This window comes from Neophocaena asiaeorientalis, unplaced genomic scaffold, assembly GCF_003031525.2.
Source record: "Neophocaena asiaeorientalis asiaeorientalis breed wild unplaced genomic scaffold, Neophocaena_asiaeorientalis_V1.1 scaffold427, whole genome shotgun sequence".
NCBI classification, from domain to species: Eukaryota; Metazoa; Chordata; class Mammalia; order Artiodactyla; family Phocoenidae; genus Neophocaena; species Neophocaena asiaeorientalis.
Window position 1 is genome coordinate 860,393 of NW_020172280.1, and position 15,432 is coordinate 875,824.

At 42.9% G+C, this 15,432-nt stretch overlaps 1 protein-coding gene across 4 annotated transcripts in view; it reads left to right on the forward strand.

The window, feature by feature from the left end:
- The window catches only part of HIVEP1 (HIVEP zinc finger 1), a 140,091-nt gene that overhangs the window by 377 nt on the left and 124,282 nt on the right, over nucleotides 1-15,432 (forward strand). For 3 of the 4 annotated variants that reach the window (XM_024763811.1, XM_024763828.1, XM_024763837.1), the window contains exons 1-2: nucleotides 4,565-4,845; nucleotides 5,403-5,545. In XM_024763811.1, the coding sequence (XP_024619579.1) occupies nucleotides 5,506-5,545 (40 nt within the window). In that variant the 5' untranslated portion in view covers nucleotides 4,565-4,845; nucleotides 5,403-5,505. Of the gene's footprint in view, nucleotides 1-4,564; nucleotides 4,846-5,402; nucleotides 5,546-15,432 lie in introns of those variants that run through there. The other variant, XM_024763817.1, reaches the window with a different exon arrangement.

Here is a 15,432-nt window from a genome sequence, read left to right on the forward strand (position 1 = left end):
TGCCCTGCGAGGAAAATGTGTGCGGAGCCTCTCTGTGACACTGCCCTCGCGTGAACCCCGCTCCCCAAGAGCGCTCACACGGCCGGGAGGGTGCAGCCAGAGAGGAAGGGGGCCCTAGGAGCCCCCCTCTTTGTTTTTTTTTTCTTTTTCAGAGTAGGGTCACCTCCCCCAGTGTTCCAGAATTTCTGACAGTTCAAACTGCTGTTTACCATTCCCATTTATCTTGTGGTTAAAAAAAAAAAAAGCTTTTCCCCAAATTCCGTTTATAAGATACAATTTGAGAAATTGTATTCAATTTGCCACAAAATAATTAAAGCCGAAACTAGCTACTTTATAGTTTAGTTGGATTCCCCTACATTCTGATAACTAGGAAGTTAGAATTGTAGGCAGAATTAGGAAAAGAAATTGCACTTGGAAAATTCGGAACTTGAAAATGGGAAAATGTTTGGTATTATTATATATATTTCCAAAAAAAGATTAATTTGATGCTCAAGATAGTTAAATTGTGAATAGTCTATTTAAGAAAAAGGTTCTTTAACAAACTGAAATGACAAAATTAATCTATTACAACTCCAAATTGCATGTTTAATTTGTTAGAGAGTTCACAGCAATGCCAAATCCCATATAAACCTTGTGTTCACACTACGTATTTGTTATGGTAACAACTATTGGGTTAAAAATGTATTCAGTTAGCATTTTTGACTTAGCAGGTGACACAGAGTAGAGTCAGTTATCATCAGCCTACCTTAATCTTTATCGTCTGACAGATTAGGTGTACTTTCACATGTAAATGGATTTTTAAAAAATTATTTATTTATTTTTAACATCTTATTGGAGTATAATTGCTTTACAGTGTTGTGTTAGTTTCTGCTGTAAAACAAAGTGAATCAGCTATACATATATCCCCATATCCCCTCCCTCTTGTGTCTCCCTCCCACCCTCCCTATGCCACCCCTCTAGGTGGTCACAAATCACCGAGCTGATCTCCTTGTGCTATGCGGCTGATTCCCACTATTTTTTTTTTTAATTCAAGTTGTAAAGTTACATTTACATACGTTCTGTGAGTGCAGTCCATTAGGTGTCATTTAATTTCATACCAGAGATGATTTTATCACATCGAAAATGAAAAAAATTGCATTATTTCATTGCAAGGTTGGAAGCATAGTGTGCTAAACATTATTTCAAATTTAGGCAGTTGTTGGCTGATCTTCGCTTTTATGACCAAATCTACTTTTTAATGGGCATATTCCCCCCTTTACATGACACTATTTTTGGTTACAAGCTCGCCATTATTGAGTATTCCATTTTTAATCATTCGCATTCTGGTGCATTAAGCTTTTCTTAGCTCAAATGAGCTAGAGGTAGGATTTCCTCAGGGGAATTTTAGGGGTCAACCCTAGGAGGAAAAACCTAGATCTCTTTATGGAAGCCCCAGGGAACAAAACAATTCAAGTTTGCGCAGATGGCCAGCAGAGTGGGTGTACGGTCGTTCAGCATTTTTATTCCTTAAAAGGGGAAAGCACTTTGGTTTGTATATGAGAATTTTTTCTGCATCAAAATTGTTTTCACCTTATTCCTCCCAAGTTCAGCGTGGCTCCTTAAACCAGTCATTTGTGCCTGCTTGTTTAGGTGTACACGTGGAATTTCTGAGCCCCAAACTTCTAACGTTCTTTATTTAGGTCTAACCCTGAAAACCTTCATCATTACCCTGGTCCAGCCCCTCCTGATTTCTTTTCCATAGATTTCCACTCCTTGCTTCCTCTGTTGCTTTCTAGCAGCCGGGGTCAAACTCTGGCTTATGGTAATTACTCCTTCTTCCCCCTTTCTCTCCTCCTTGCGACCCTGTGGCCAGGTCGCTGCCCAGGCCCGCAACCCCCTTTTCCTGATCCCAAAGAGCCCTCTCCTCCCTGCCCCAAGCTGTCAGGCGGACCGGCAAGGGTTAACTGCGCTCGCTGCTCCGGCTCTGGGAACCACCAGCGGGCATTGCAGTGGCCTCTGGAATAACCTTGGCTTTCCTCAATCTTTTAATAGAACATCCGCCACCAAAAAGTAGTTTCAGTTCAGGGTTAAAAATATGTCCCCTTCCACCCTTCAACTCAACACCCCGCCCCCCTCCCGTTTTTTTATAAAGTTGTTTTTCAAAGTTAATGAGTTTCAAGTTTCACAATGACTTTCCCCTTCCCTCCACGCGTTGCTGAGGAAACCCCCTTGGGGTCCCCCCGCACCCTGGCCCGCCCTTTTCCCTCTCCCCTCCTCCTTTCGGCCCGGGCGGGGGGCGGGGCTGGGAGACCCCATGACGTCACCGGGCCGGCCCACATCCTGCTTTAAAAAGTAAAGAGACGGTAAAGAGAAACTATCGCCCCGCCCGTCCCCGCCCCTCTTCCCGGACCAACCGCCCCCAACTGCGCGACCCGGCCAGGCCTTCCCTGGGCCGCGTGACCGCGGGCGGGGGGCGTGCGGGCGCGCGTGTGTGTGCGTGTGTGTGCAACCGCAGACCTTGCAGAGGGGATGGCTGCGTGCGGGAGACACTTGCCACTTCTGGGCGCCCTCGCCGCGCGCGAGCGGCCCGAGCTGCGGTCCTGCGAGCCGAGCAGGTACGGAGGGACCCAGCCTCCCCGCCCGCGTTCCAGCTGCAGACGCATTCTGCAAGAGGGTGGGGGGTGAGGGAGGCCAGGCCTCGGCTTCCCAACCTCCCGGCTTTGTGGCTTGCTTTTCCTTTCGTTCTTTGCTCTAAGTGCCTGTTTACTCCCAGCCACCTGGGTAGTTTCTTTCCGGGTTGGGAGTACGCGCCTGCAGCAGTTGGGAAGAGGGCGGTGGGTTTGGCCGCGGGTCGGCTCCGGCTCGCCTTGGGGTCGGGCTGGCGAAGGAGTTGCTGCTGGAGAGGGGAGGGGGCGGCGGCGGAGCTGGCGGCGAGGAGGAGTCTCAGGGCTGCCGCGCTCGCCTCGCCTCGCCTCGCCTCGCCTCGCCTCGCCTCGCCTCGCTTCGCCTCGTCCTCCTCCTCCTGCTCCTGCTCTCCGCATTCACTCTGGGCTCCTTCCTGAGCTGGCACTTCCATTCCCCCCTCCTCCTGGCATGCGAAGCGCTTTGTTCAGTGCAGCGTTGCGGAGGGGTTTTCCCAGGCTCCGCCCTCCACATTCATTCATGTTTTTTCTCCTTGCAACTAACTGTCTTTACGCTTTTTGATCGTGTCATGTTTTTGCTCCATGTAGTATTTATTTCTTTCCGTAAAGGAACGGTTCATCACTCGTCTTCATCGCTACAGTGCTGCTGTCGTTGGAAAGACTCACTCCCCCCCTACAAGGATTTAAAAATGGGATGGACAGCTAGGGACAGTGGGTAGGCAGAGAACAGGGTAGCGGAAAGCTGTTACTGATTGGGAATTTGCATATTTTCTGTGCAGGCTCCGGATCTTGTGGTGTCACGTGATTGAATTACAGTCCGAGTTGTCGCTTTAAAAACTTCTAAATATCGTGACCTTTTAAAAGCGTTAAGTTGGGAGTTAAGCCTTCATACAGTTTATTTGGCCCTGACGTCTCTACATTCTCTCTTTAATCGGAAGCTCCGTCAGTTGGATGGTGGATGTTTTTCGTGCAGGGAGTTGGGGAACTATATCTTTTATAGACCATTTAGCACAGTGCTAGATGAAGTACATGGTATTGAACCTTCATATTTCATATTCTTTACCATGCAGTTAAAAAATTCCAAATATTTTTTATGCAGTGCCCACATGCAGCCTTATCGGGGTTAAAATACTAAAGTTAATCATAGCCTTCTTTCCTTCTGCTTCTTCTCTGCTGTATTGAAACCATAAATTTCTAAAACCTTATACTGGTTATTAGATACAGCCCTATGGTCCCATATAGGCATTCTTAAAGAGGATTAATATTTGATATTTCCGTGTGCCAGGCAGTGAGCAAAGCACCTGCATTGTTTAGTTCTTACAACCCAATGAGGTGGATACCATTTCCTAGTTTTACAGTTGGGAAATCTGATCTTCAGAGAGGTTAAGTACCTTGAACAAAGCCACACAGTAAGCCTTGAACCCAGTGTGATTTGACACCGAAATATATAGTCATGACTTGTTGTGCTATACAGCCTCTTGAATAAAACCCCCAGAGCAGGTACTATTTCCAGCCAGGAAATAAGCGTTGAGAGTACCTGAGTCAGGTGGTGCCACATTTCTTATTTGTTGGCCGTGGGCAGGTTCCTTAACCTCTTCCTGTCTTAATTTTCTATCTTTACAATGGATAAATGATAGCTACCTAAGCAGTTATCATTAGGATTAAATTAGGTAATGTGTAGGAAGTACACAGGCACACAGTAGGTGCTTTTGTTTTTTTCTGTAGTACTGGATGTTTTAAAAGTATTAAACAAAGCATTGCTATTCCATTCTTGTGTCTTCGCTTAGTGATTAAACATAATTTCATGTTTAACATCAACATCATGGGCTTTGCTTATCAGCCTTATTGCAGGAAGTTAAAACTAAGATTTTATAGCTCAGGGATCCTTGAGGATCTCATGGGGGAAAGAGATGGTTAAGTTTTGGATTCTTACTGTTTTGATGCATTGTATTTCAAATCGCTGTTTTTAAAATGTGTACGTAAGGACAGGGTTATGCTGCAGTAACAAATAACTCCTAAACCTCAGTGCTTAAAACAACAAAGATCTCCTTTATGTTTCTGCTCCATGATCACGTTGGGTTGGCGGGAGCTCAGCTCTGTGTTGTCAGACTCGCTGTCTAGAACAGTGCCTGTCTCATGGCAGAGGAAGAAGAGCACTGGGGGATCTGGCTTTGATAACTAAATGCTCCACCCTGGAAGCGATGCCTGTTTCTTCCACTCACAGGTAATTAGCCAGAACTGGTCACGCATTCTAGCTAAACACAGGAAGGGAGAAAGAACAGTCCTAAAGGAGCCTAGAAGGGAGAACTGGAATAATGGGGGAACAGCCTCAATAGCAACCACATGTATTAATTGAATTAACTCAGTAAGACAAAATGAATGAGACATGGTCCATGCACTAAAGAATTTATAAACGGGCAGACTTGTACTATATACAGCAAAACCCTTTTATAGCCTGATGTACTTTAATTGTACCTGGAAATGTTGCTTTAAAACACAATTCACTGAGTTTTTTCACTCTTTTTTGTTAAAGGTACAGTGATTTTTTTTTTCCCCTGCGTTTTTCACGGGAAAGCCCAGATAGTGGCAAAATGATGTGTCCTACATCGAATTAAAAGTTAGTAGGTAACCTTCTGCAGTGGCCTTCAGCTTGATTAGATTAGTTGAGATTTTGTTGAGTTTAGACTAGTGCAGTCTTAAGCCATAACTTTTGAAGTGTCTTTTTCCTTTGAAGGTAGTAAAAGGTTGTGAAATGTGACTTTTTTTTTTTTTCTTTTTCAGCACATGGATTAATTGATGGACATTGGGTTTATGGAGCTACCTTTCTGTGACCTGCCCTTCCTACAGTTTCTAAGAAGAAAAAGGGGCCCCTGAATCAAAGAAGATGCCTCGAACTAAACAGATTCATCCCAGAAACCTAAGAGGTAGGGCTCTGCATTAGATAGAAGTAGGGTTTACAGTCAATCTTTAATCAAGTATCTCATTGGTGGCAGGAATGGCAGCTTGTGAGATGGTGACCCTGCTCCATGGTCTGGTGGCTCCAGGACCCCTGTTCTGTTTCTCTGGTTCACTTCCTCTTGCCCTGCACAATTTCTGTCTCTCAGGAAATGCTTTGTAAATATTTGTTGAACGAATTAATTGAATCTGACAAAACTACAGTGCCTTCCCAAGCATTAGTATGGGTATTGAAGTCTGAGATTCACTGTCTCTTAACAGGCACCTTGTTTGGAGTGAGGAATCTGAAATAAATGGTTGGATATTCTTTGCCAACTGGATCACCATGAATTAGTTTTTTTCACCCCTCCCCCATACTTCTTTTGAGATTTATTTTTGTACCAGTCTATACATTAGATTAACAAGAAGTGAAGACAATTGTAGTTGACCTTAACTCAGACCATTGTTTGCAGGACTACTCAGGAAGTAGGTATACTGATTTATTTTCCATAGGGAAGCAATTGGTCAAAAATGTGTATGTATATGATATACATTTCATATAAAACAAAAAAATATCAGCATTTCCTCTTAAATGTGAAGAGATATTTTAATATTAGGAAAGTCAGCTTTTTTTAGCTTATTGTTTTAAAAGATTTGTATTATTCTAATGTACCTTATCCACTGGGAACGGTAATTATCTTTCATATTTAACTTAGTAGGTAAAAGTGTGTAGCAGTGTTAAGCAAAGAACTGTTAAAGCAAATAATTCCAAACTGCGTAAAGTATCTTATGAAATATTTACAATTACAGAAAAAATATTCTCAAGCACACGCAAGGTAAGAAATGACTTAAAAATCAGACAAATTTAATTGAAAATGTTCCTTGGTGAAATAATTTGGCCAGTCCCTGTAAGGTGGTAAGTGAAAATGTGGCCAATTACATGGCCTACTTGAATCTGCAAACAGTGCTCATTTCCTACCTAAGCGTACTGGAACTCTCTGCTAGCACAGGTGGATACCTCAGCCTGAGTTCAAATTGATGATTTTAGTACCAGTGTTCAATGAGATGAGGATTTAGATGGAGTGCGTTAAGTGTCGTGTGTCGAAGTCTGATTTTCAGGGTCACATAGAAAATGTTGGAAACTGACTATTTGCCTGTCTCTTTTACTAGAATCTGAGCCCCCGAAGTCGGACTTTCTCTTCATTTACTTCTGTAGGCAATGGCTCCATGCTCACAGCCAGCTGAGGCAGGCATTTGGAGTCCTGGGCTCAGCTTTTATAATTCATCTGTCCAGAGAGGGTGCCCTGTTCCGATGGATCCACATGCTCTAAGGCAGCCTTGGGGCTGGCAGGGGCCCTAGCCCAGCACAACTCCTGGCAGCTAATTAGGAGCCCAGATACTCACTGAAAGAATGAATGCATGATTGATCTGAAAGTATCATTCATTAGGTCATAAACATTAAATGTTTTTCATATTTAAAATATATCCTTTATTATATTCTAGATAACATGGCTATCCAGAGAAATGCAGATTTTTAGGCCATAGACTTTTCCTTTCTGTATCAAATAAATGTACAACTCAGCAGGTATTTGTTTTTTGTTTTTGTGAATTTATTTATTTATATTTATTTTTGGCTGCGTTGGGTCTTCGTTGCTGTGCGTGGGCTTTCTCTAGTTGCAGAGGGCGGGGGCTACTCTTCGTTGCGGTGCGCAGGCTTCTCATTGCGGTAGCTTCTCTTGTGTGCGGAGCATGGGCTCTAGGCACGCGGGCTTCAGTAGTTGCGGCACGTGGGCTCAGTAGTTGTGTCTCATGGGCTCTAGAGCGCAGGCTTAGTAGTTGTGGCGCACGGGCTTAGCTGCTCCGCGGCATGTGGGATCTTCCCAGACCAGGGGCTCGAACCCGTGTCCCCTTCATTGGCAGGTGGATTCCCAGTCACCGTGCCACCAGGGAAGCCCAGCAGGTATTTGTTGAACGCCCTCCTGTGCTGCCGTTCCAGGTGGCAGGGCTGAAATGATAATCAGACATGGACGCTGCAAAGAGAAGGTAGTGAGGGAAGAGCAGACGTTTAGAGATGACAGTGGAGTTTGGGGATCATGTTACATTCCAATTTTGCAGGGGCTGGTTTGGAGAGGGGCAGGGTGGGAAGGAAAGATAACATCTGAACTGGGTTCTTAAGGCTGACAGATTACCTAGGAAGCTGACAAGACAGGATGAGTGCATTTCATCCTGGGGTGGGAGCTTGTGAAGCAACTTGGGGTATCCAAGCTCCTCTAAGTTACCATCCATGACCAGAGCATCAGAAGCTCTACTCAGGGGGGAGACGAGGGAGGGAGGGAGGGAGGAGATTGGAGTGGGAGAATTGGGAGGAGTCAGATTATAAAGATCACGAAGTCTGGGTCTAAATTTAGTATGCAAAGTGAAAAATTTTAACAGGAAAACTTGCTTGTTTTCTGAAATTAAGATGTTTTGAAAGTTTTTGAAGAGAACTTGTGATAACCTGGGTTCTGGCCCATTGGTGAGAGTCTAAAAAGTTGCTTGACTAAGGCAGTTATGAACTCTCAGCCACTAAAGAAAGGATCAAAGTAGATTAGCACAAGATGACAAAAGCAACTTTGCTAAAGCCGTGTGGGCGGATGGGCAGATTCGGTAGGCACGGGGGAGGGGGGACTTCATGGAAGGGGTGGTGTCTGAGCCAGTTAGCTCACTCAGCTGAGAAGGGTGAGGGCCAAGCTGTTCCCATTGGGAAAACCCAAGTAAGCAAAGGACAAAGGCAAGAACACCTTTACAGTTTCCTCTTTCCTTCTAAAAATGTATGCGGACTCTATCCCTAGGCGCAATTTGGGGGTTAAAGTAAGCAGGGAAACAGCAGGTACTAAAATGAATTTTTTACCATTTACTGTTGTCCCTTGAACGGCAAGTTTTGAACTTCACAGGTCCATGTATATGTGGATGTTTCTCAACCACAGGTTGGGTGGATCCTCAGAAGCTCAACCCCTGGATGCGGAGGGCCAACTGCCTTTATTTAAGGGACTTGGGCGTCCATGGACATTGGTACCTGTGGGGGTCCAGAACCAACACCCCGTGGATACCGAGGGACGACTGTATTTTGTATCTTAGTTGTGTGATACAGTTGGAGTATCGTTTGCTTGGCTTTACCTGTGACCCACTGCTTCGTCTTGTAGAAGAGCTATCTCATAAAGTTAGCTCTGCCGTGGGGAGAGACGCAGTCAGAAGACCAGCTCCTCGCCGCTGCTCTGTGTGCTGTCATCTTAGGGGTTTCCGTTAAACACGTTGCCTCTATTTAGTCTTCCTTAGGAGAGCGCCTGTGAAGAATTTGTCCTGTGCTTGGTCATCAAGTCAATAATTAAAGCTTTATCCTTAAATCTGAAATCATATGTTTATTATGCTTCCATGGCATGTGGAAGGATTGGGGGAACATATGTATACATGCACGTGTGTGTGTGTGTGTGTGTATTCACGTGTTAAAGTATTGTACAAGTGTAGAAAGAATACATGCAGGGCTCTATCCTGGAGGAGCATACAAAGTTAGTACGGATTTAAATGGCACGCCGGCTGTGCTCCCATAGGAGGCGGAGTTTACACCTCTGATGCTAGAGGTTCTTTAGTGGAAAAGCATGAGAGGAACTGGTATGTTAAGGGCAGGACATGAATTTGGGGCATAACTGAGTCAGAGTTAGATCTGATGGGTGACTTGTACAGTTTCTGTGAGAGTGAGGTTTGCCGAGTTCTGGTCTCTTCACCCTTGGCCACATAAACCACCTTTGTCTTTGGTGCCCACTTGCACACTGTGGGTGGGTAGCGTCTAACAGTGACATTTCCTTCGTGAGGTTGAATAGGAATTTCTGAAGGTTCCCTGGAGAGGGGCTCTTGGCCACCGTGTGGCAAACTCCAGGCCCAGCTCCACGTGTGGTCTATATGAGCGCGCAGCAGGGTGGCACCTTCCTCCCCAGCAGTCATTCCCTACCCGTCGCCTCCTTCCCAGGTGTTTGCAGGGACTCTTGGGTAACATGGAATGGGGGAACTGGGGACTTGCAGGGGCTCCATCTGTCATTTTAAGATAAAGGGCTGTTTTTGTGCCTTGCCATTCGTCACTGTGAAAGTTTCAAAGCTTTGGGAAAAAAAAATGGGTGTTACCTATTTTTGGTTGTATTTGGGCCTAGGGTTTCAAAGATTCATCGGCTTTAGGACTGGAAATCAGTGTGGAAAATACTAAGTATTAACCTTTGCAAAATGTATTTTGAGACTTTGGTGTGGCTGTTTTTCATTTTTATTGGTTGAGTGCATTTGGCTCTGAACACATTGTGAAAGACGAGAGCTCTTTTCCCCTCTGAGAGCCAGCTTTATTATAATGTGAGAAGTAACACTTGGGAGGGTGATCAGAGCACAGCTGAGATCCACAGGTGGGGTCTGTGGATGCCCATCGCCTTAGAAGATAAGGTCCAAAGCCGTGAATTTAGCTGGGACACACTTGCCTCGCTCTGGCCTTCTTGTTCTCCTGTGTATCTGATGGATAGTCATTTGCCATTTCAGGAGCTCAGCGTGCAAACCCAGCATTTCTGTGTTGCTCTTCTTTCTGGAAAGTATCTCTTCCCCCTCCTCACTTCTACTCTGTTTTCTTACTCTGTGTGGGAGGTGTGTCTGCCAAAGAAGATTTCACCACTTCTTTGACTTTTTTCCCCTTTCCTCCTCTCTTCTCCCCCTGTACTCTGCCCCCCCGCCCCCGTGTACAGTGGGCTTCTGTTGCTTGTGTCTACAGGTGCCTTATTATACTTCGTAACGGCATCATGATTATTCTACAGATCTGTCATCTTAGCTGGATATAAATTATGTCAAAAGAGACTGTCTTAGTCTTCTGTCTGTGCTCAACAAAATAACATTCGTGTTAGCTTTTTAGCCAACTAGAGGGTTAAAGATGATTTGTACTCATGAAATTTGCTTACGTTTTTGAACTTCAAGTAGCAAATGCTTCTTATGCTATTTGGTCACCTCTGATTAAGTAACCTATTCTAATATAAAGTTTGAATCGCCTTAAACAGATAAACCAAGTAGTTATTATTAACTTTTGTTTTATGTGAGGTTTTGCCGTTGGATTCCTAGAGTTTATCCCTTTGGTACATTTAGTTAATATAATGGTAAAGAGTTGGGCTTTAAGCTGTCACGGACCAGCCGTGTGGCCTTGGGCAAGCTGGGAGTGTTGGTTTCCTCCTCGTAAAATAGAGACAATGTGTGAAGGTTGTGGCAAGTGTAGGCAGTTGGGACAATGCCTGACACTGGATAGACACTCAGTCCAGAGACCTGTTTGTTACTTTTGGTAAAATACTGGTTTATGCCAACTCTTGAGTTACATGTTCTTTGCAAACAGAGGGCACGAGGAATACCTATGTGAAGCCTCTAACTGCATTTTGATAACTGCATAAAGGAAGCTGCCTCTGCTCAGCATTGTTTACTGATGTGCCGCCTCCTGGTCCTGACTCCTCAAGGCTTGGGATTTGGGAGAGAGAGGTCAGTGCGGACAGTCATCTGGGGAGGGAAATTCTTAGCCAGTGCGCTGCCGCTCAACTCTTTCAAACCTTGCCTCATATTTTGACAGTGTTGAATGAAGTGAAACATGTTATTTGTTCTGTCTGCATGGAGTTCTCAGGAAACTGATTGTGAGGTCTTCTATTCTATTATAATTGAACTGTTGTTAAAAATGTTGACATCACTGTCACGTGGGATAGAAGTGACGTGCTCTGGTCATCGCTATATGGTACCGTCTCTCCATCCCCTGGCCCCTCCTGTGTGAGGGGAACCACAGGAACCCAGCTGGGATTTCGGAAGTAATCTCATTAATGCGAATATTTTCATTTGCTATCAGTGTGTGAACCTACTCCAGTGATTGTTTTGTAAAATCTTACTGTGAATATAATTTTATGTTTTCTTGTTATGTGGGGATTATCTTGTTGGGCTTATCTGTAGAATAGGTTTAATTTTGATGATTTTCAGATGGAATTCCAGCTGCTTATGCATTGCTTTTCACATTTGAATGTTAGGTTAGCACAGCCTTAAGATTTGAGAAGTTAGAAATTTTGTTGGGAGAACCACCCCATGTCTTACAAAAAAAAAGTTCTATATATGACTGTAGCTAGAAATAAAGTAAGTAATAAATGAAAATATAGTTTTGATGACAAAGGTGAAAAAGCAGTTGCAGTTATTAGGAACTATTGTGTAAGTAGATGATATTACTTAGTTTGACGAGGATAAAAATAGAAGAATAGACTTAATATAGCAAGCCTCCGTTGTTTTTTTTTTTTATTCCAGATAATTATTTTTTGGCTCCTGTTGAGAGCTTATCTGATGCTTTTTGAATGCTTATTAACATTAACCAAATGCTTTTTTCTTTCCAAAAGCAAATACAGAATGTAATAACATGATTAATCAGAGTAATGACTTTATTTTAGAACATCTTTGCAGAAAATATGTTCTGATGAGGTATAATTTTGTCTTACCATAGACTAGAAAAATACATAATATGCATAAACCCCCTGGTCACATACATAGGTGTTAAAGCTGCACATTTTAGAATGCAGTGTAACGTGAGTAAGTCTGGGCTAAAGTTGACTCTTGTGTTATCTGAAAAAATATTTTATAAATAAATTAAGTGCCTTATTTTTTCATTTATATATTGAATTCTTTTAAAACAGTTAAACAGTATTTTTTTGCATATTAATAATGTGCTATTAACAATGTGTGAATTACAGATGATGCAAAGCTGTTCTTATAAAGCACTGGATGTTTGTAATACTGTTAGCCGTCTATAGCACAAAAACTTACCACCAGTTAGGGTCCTTTCTTCTCAGTACTCAAATCGTTATGTTAGAGGGAAGTTCTTTTTGACCATTAGGCTTAAAGCTTATAGTTGGTGCAATATTGCATTAACTTTGACCTTTCTTTAAAATAACTTTAAAATGAAGACTTTTCAGAAGGTTCTTAGAGATTTTCTATGAAGAATTTTGTTCTAGAAAATAATCTGAGGCTGTGCTGCCATGCAAAAGTGTTCAGAGAATATATAGTGAAGTTGGCCACTGTGCAGTCACCTAGAAGAGCAGTCACAACGTGGGAGGTGGAGCCATAGTAGTTCAAGAGTTAGAGCCGCTTAACTGGTACAAAGCTTGATTTTTATTGTACTTAGGTGTTCATGTGTGTATATTATTTGTGTGTGCTTATATGATGAGAGTATGAATTTGCTCAAACATATTTACAGGTTTGTATTTTGAAGTGTGCTTATTTACATGTGCTTATCTTCCCACTCTTTCAGATTCTCCAGTGAAGAAAAAGGTCCAGTCAGCATGTAGCCGCTTAAGGTTACAGTATCCAAAGAGAAGTTGATTAAACATATTGCTACAATGGGGCAGTGTTTGATAGTTTAAAAATCAAAAAAAAATGAACTGAGCTGCTACACAGGGACCTGGAAGGTGGTTTAACAGTGCCAAGGAGTTATCTCTCCAGTTGCTAGTCTCTCATACACTTCTCCAAGAGAATTATCCAAGTTTTACAGCTTGGAAGGATGGACCTTTGAGGTATTTAGTTCATCTTCCTCATTTTACAGATCGGAAAGTTGGGCAGAGACATTTAGGGGAATTGATCTTGAGCAGCTCATTTGTGTCTTGTTCAAGATGATGTTTGTGGAATGGTCTTTAAAATCTTTTCTTATCATATTGCTTCCCACAGTTACAGTTTGTTGTGGGCCGGTAGCAAGAGGGAGGTTGTGCCATATCACTTTTATGATGATGAAAAGAGCTAGCGGGCTTCCCTGGTGGCTCAGTGGTTGAGAGTCCGCCTGCCGATGCAGGGGACACGGGTTCGTGCCCCGGTCCGGGAAGATCCCACATGCCGCAGAGCGGCTGGGCGCGTGAGCCATGGCCACCGAGCCTGCGCGTCCGGAGCCTGTGCTCCGCAATGGGAGAGGCCACAACGGTGAGAGGCCCGCGTACCGCAAAAAAAAGAAAAGAGCTATAGCCTCTTCGCAGGTCTGTGTACTAGGCTGTATTCAAAGAGCTTTTTGCATGTTTGTTTGTTTAATCCTTACAACCATGTGAGATGGCTGCTGTTACTGCTCACATTTCATGGACATGGGACTGAGGCACAGAGAAGTTGCTGGTTGCCCAGAGTCCCACAGCTAGGAGTTTCCAGTGCCTTTGCTCTTAACTGTCATGGTTATGCTTGTTCATGTTGATAGCAGAAAGAGCTTTCCTGCCTAGAGTAAGAGCTTAGAAATGCTCTCCATCCCAGTTACAAAATAAAGCTTGTCAAGCTTAGCACATAGAGCTGAGCTTACTCAGCAGGTCAGAATTTGAAGGACCTTTTTCCCCCCTCTAAGTCTTTAACTGTTGGAAATCCATTTTGGAGTTGTGTACGTAGACCGTAGTCCAAGTTGGATTTACTATTACAAACAATCAAGGGGATTTCCAAGCTCTTCAAGAGGGAAAGTATAGCTGTTCCATCGGAGATGCTTACTTACATGATTTGCTTAGTAAGATGTAGTTGAAAGTGAAGATGTCTTGCTTAAGGTGGAGAGTGGCAGTATTTAAACGGGAGTTTCGGCATAAAGGTTGAAATTTCGGACATAACGGCTTAGAAACTATTTCTGGGAAAATTAATGACAACATTAAAATTCTAAGTAAAATAAAGAACAAAACATTTTCTATTTTTTTCTCATGCAGTAGGTACGGAAGAATATAGAAAAGATGTACTGTTTTAGATATATGTGGACCTATATCCAGATTGCAGATGTAGGTAAAGGGCAAATGAAGAACCACTTTTAGGGGTGAGAGATCAGGGTTAGGAGATTTTATTAGTCTTTCATTTTAACAGTGAACAACAAACCTTGTTACCCTCCTTCAGAGAGTTTTAGAACACATGAAAAAGATCTAAGGGTAAAATATAAAGCAACACGCATATAATTTCAGATGAGCATGGTACAAACAGTATGGAATTCTCAAAGGGAAAATGGAGCAAAAAAGAAAATCTGAGTGAGATAAAAGCAATCAGAATATATTTTTTCGGAGAAGTTAACTTTGTTCTCCTTGAAAACCTAAAGGAGGCAGAGATTTGAGATGGGTTTTAAAGAGGAGAAGGATAGACTGACAGAGAAAGTAAGTTTTGAGGCTTTTGAAGAATGGGGGGAAATGATACAGAAGTGGTTGTCGGTCTAGTTTGCCTGATGAGAGTGGATTTCTCACGGAACTTGAAACTTTAATGAAGAAGAAGAGAGGAAACTTTTTAGATTTGATATGCGTGCTTCCAATTATTTATGATAATTGCACAATTACCCAGTTGAGTTCTTTCATACTAAGTTGAATATTTACAGAAGGCTAGGGACAATTTTATAACACTTTGAAATTAAAAAACAACCTCTCCACAGAGAGTCTTTAAAGCAGTGAGTCTCTTCTGTATGATGCTGTAATGGTGGATACATGTCACTCTGTCACTCTGCATTTGTCCAGACCCATAGATTGTACACCAAGAGTGAGCCTTAATGTAAACTATGGACTCTGGGTGATGTGATGTGTACGTTTGTCATTTGTAACAAATGTACCATCTGGTGGAGAATGATGCTGGTGGGGTAGCCTGAGCATGTGTGGGGATATATGCGAGATCTCTACATTCTGCTTAATTTTGCTGTGAACCTAAAACCGCTCCAAAAAAGTGTATTTAAAAAAACATCCAAAAACGCCTCCACCTAGGTCCGTATGATTTGTTGATATCCAGGAGATAGGGTGATAGGTTAAAAGAATGAGTCTCTCTCTCTCTCTCTCTCTCTCTCTCTCTCTCTCTCTCTCTCTCTCTCTCTCTCTCTTTGTTTTCATAATACTAT